The sequence below is a fragment of the Colobus angolensis genome, unplaced genomic scaffold (assembly GCF_000951035.1).
Source record: "Colobus angolensis palliatus isolate OR3802 unplaced genomic scaffold, Cang.pa_1.0 Scaffold77, whole genome shotgun sequence".
NCBI classification, from domain to species: Eukaryota; Metazoa; Chordata; class Mammalia; order Primates; family Cercopithecidae; genus Colobus; species Colobus angolensis.
In genome coordinates, this window is record NW_012121487.1 from 953,559 (window position 1) to 955,143 (window position 1,585).

At 40.5% G+C, this 1,585-nt stretch overlaps 1 protein-coding gene across 1 annotated transcript in view; it reads right to left on the reverse strand.

Annotated features, from left to right (window-relative positions):
• Nucleotides 1-1,585, reverse strand: part of NUP210L (nucleoporin 210kDa-like) — a 205,416-nt gene that overhangs the window by 171,417 nt on the left and 32,414 nt on the right. The window contains exon 9 of the mRNA XM_011928494.1: nucleotides 799-968. Coding sequence (XP_011783884.1) covers nucleotides 799-968 — 170 coding nt within the window. The remainder of the gene's footprint in view (nucleotides 1-798; nucleotides 969-1,585) is intronic.

The following is a 1,585-nucleotide window of genomic DNA, read 5'->3' on the forward strand; positions in this document are numbered from 1 at the left end:
AAAAAAAAATTAGCCAGGTGTGGCTGGTTGTGGTGGCTCACGCCTGTAATCCCAACACTTTGGGAAGCTGAGGTGGGTGGATCACTTGAAGTCAGGAGTTCAAGGCCAGCCTGGCCAACATGGTGAAACCCTATCTCTACTAAAAATACAAAAATTTGCAGGGCATGTTGGTGGATGCCTGTAACCCCAGCTACACAGGAGGCTGAGGCAGGAGAATCACTTGAACCCAGGAAGCCGAGGTTGCAGTGAGCCAAGACCATGCCTCTGCACTCCAGCCTGGGCAACAGAGTGAGACTCTGCCTCAAAAAAATAAACAAAAACAAAAATTAGCCAGGTGTGGTTGCATGTGCCTGTAGTCCCAGCTACTTAGGAGGTCAAGGCGGGAGGATTGCTTGAGCCTAGGAGGTCCAGGCTGCAGTGAGCCATGATTGCACCACTGTATTCCAGCCTGGCTGATGAAATGAGGCGCTCTCTCAGAAAAAGAAAAGAAAAGAAAAGAAAAAGAAGGAAAAGAAAGAAAAGAAGGAAGGAAGGAGAAAGAAAAATAAATGTTTTTAATGAAACCTGAAACCCCAAATGATATATACACAATGACCACAAATACAGATATTTTAACGTACAATAACATAGATTAGAACAGAAAATTTGTAGAGGAATAAATTTATGAGTGTGTTGTTTATCTGTTTCTTTATTTTTGTGAAAGATAAAGGTGGTATATGCTATATATCTGCTTGCAAATCAACAAGTCAGCCAAGCCTCTTCAGTGTTGTTAAAATACACTGTCTTTTTAATTCCTACCTGGTAAATGATGGAGGTCAGGGATGCGCTTATTACCACAACACCATCTTTCAGGGCTTTTACTATATGGTAAGATCCATTCACAGTAGTTAGTTGCTCTTCAAAGTACTCCTTAGGAAAGTCGTGTGTAATCCTGAGATTCTGAAAATCAGCCCCACAGTAACACAAACCTGAAGATAGTTCTTTCCCTGAAGCCATCTTAATCCTAAAGCATCTATAAAACTGTAGCTATGCATTCATGGAATAAAGAGATAAAAACAAAACTTTTGCTCTCCCTCATGGAAATTGTAAGTTGGGGAGATATAATTTTAAAATCGTACTAGTTTTTGAAAGATCTATCAATGGCAAGCATCGGGAATAGCAAGAGTCAAAGCTTACGCAAATTTTAGTGTAATTTTTAACATTTTACACAGACAGTTCTCAGGATAAAATAAGGACCCTAGAAAGTGAGTACAATACTTCACATCTGACATTCATATTACTACTCTCACCACCACAAAACTCTGGTAACCATCTCTGATATGAAGTTGTAGAAAGAGGACACCCTCCAAAGTGTTATCACTGGTACTCATTTCAACTCTTTTCTATACTTCTGACCAAATTATATCTTTTACTTCTGATTTAGCATTCCTCAAGAACAGAACTAGCTGGGCATGGTTGCTTATGCCTTTAATCCCAGCTGAGGTGGGAGGATTGCTTGAGCCCAGAAGTTGGAGGCTGCAGTGAGCTATGATCACACCACTATACTCCAGTCTGGGTGACAAGGTGAGACTGTGTCTCTTAAAAA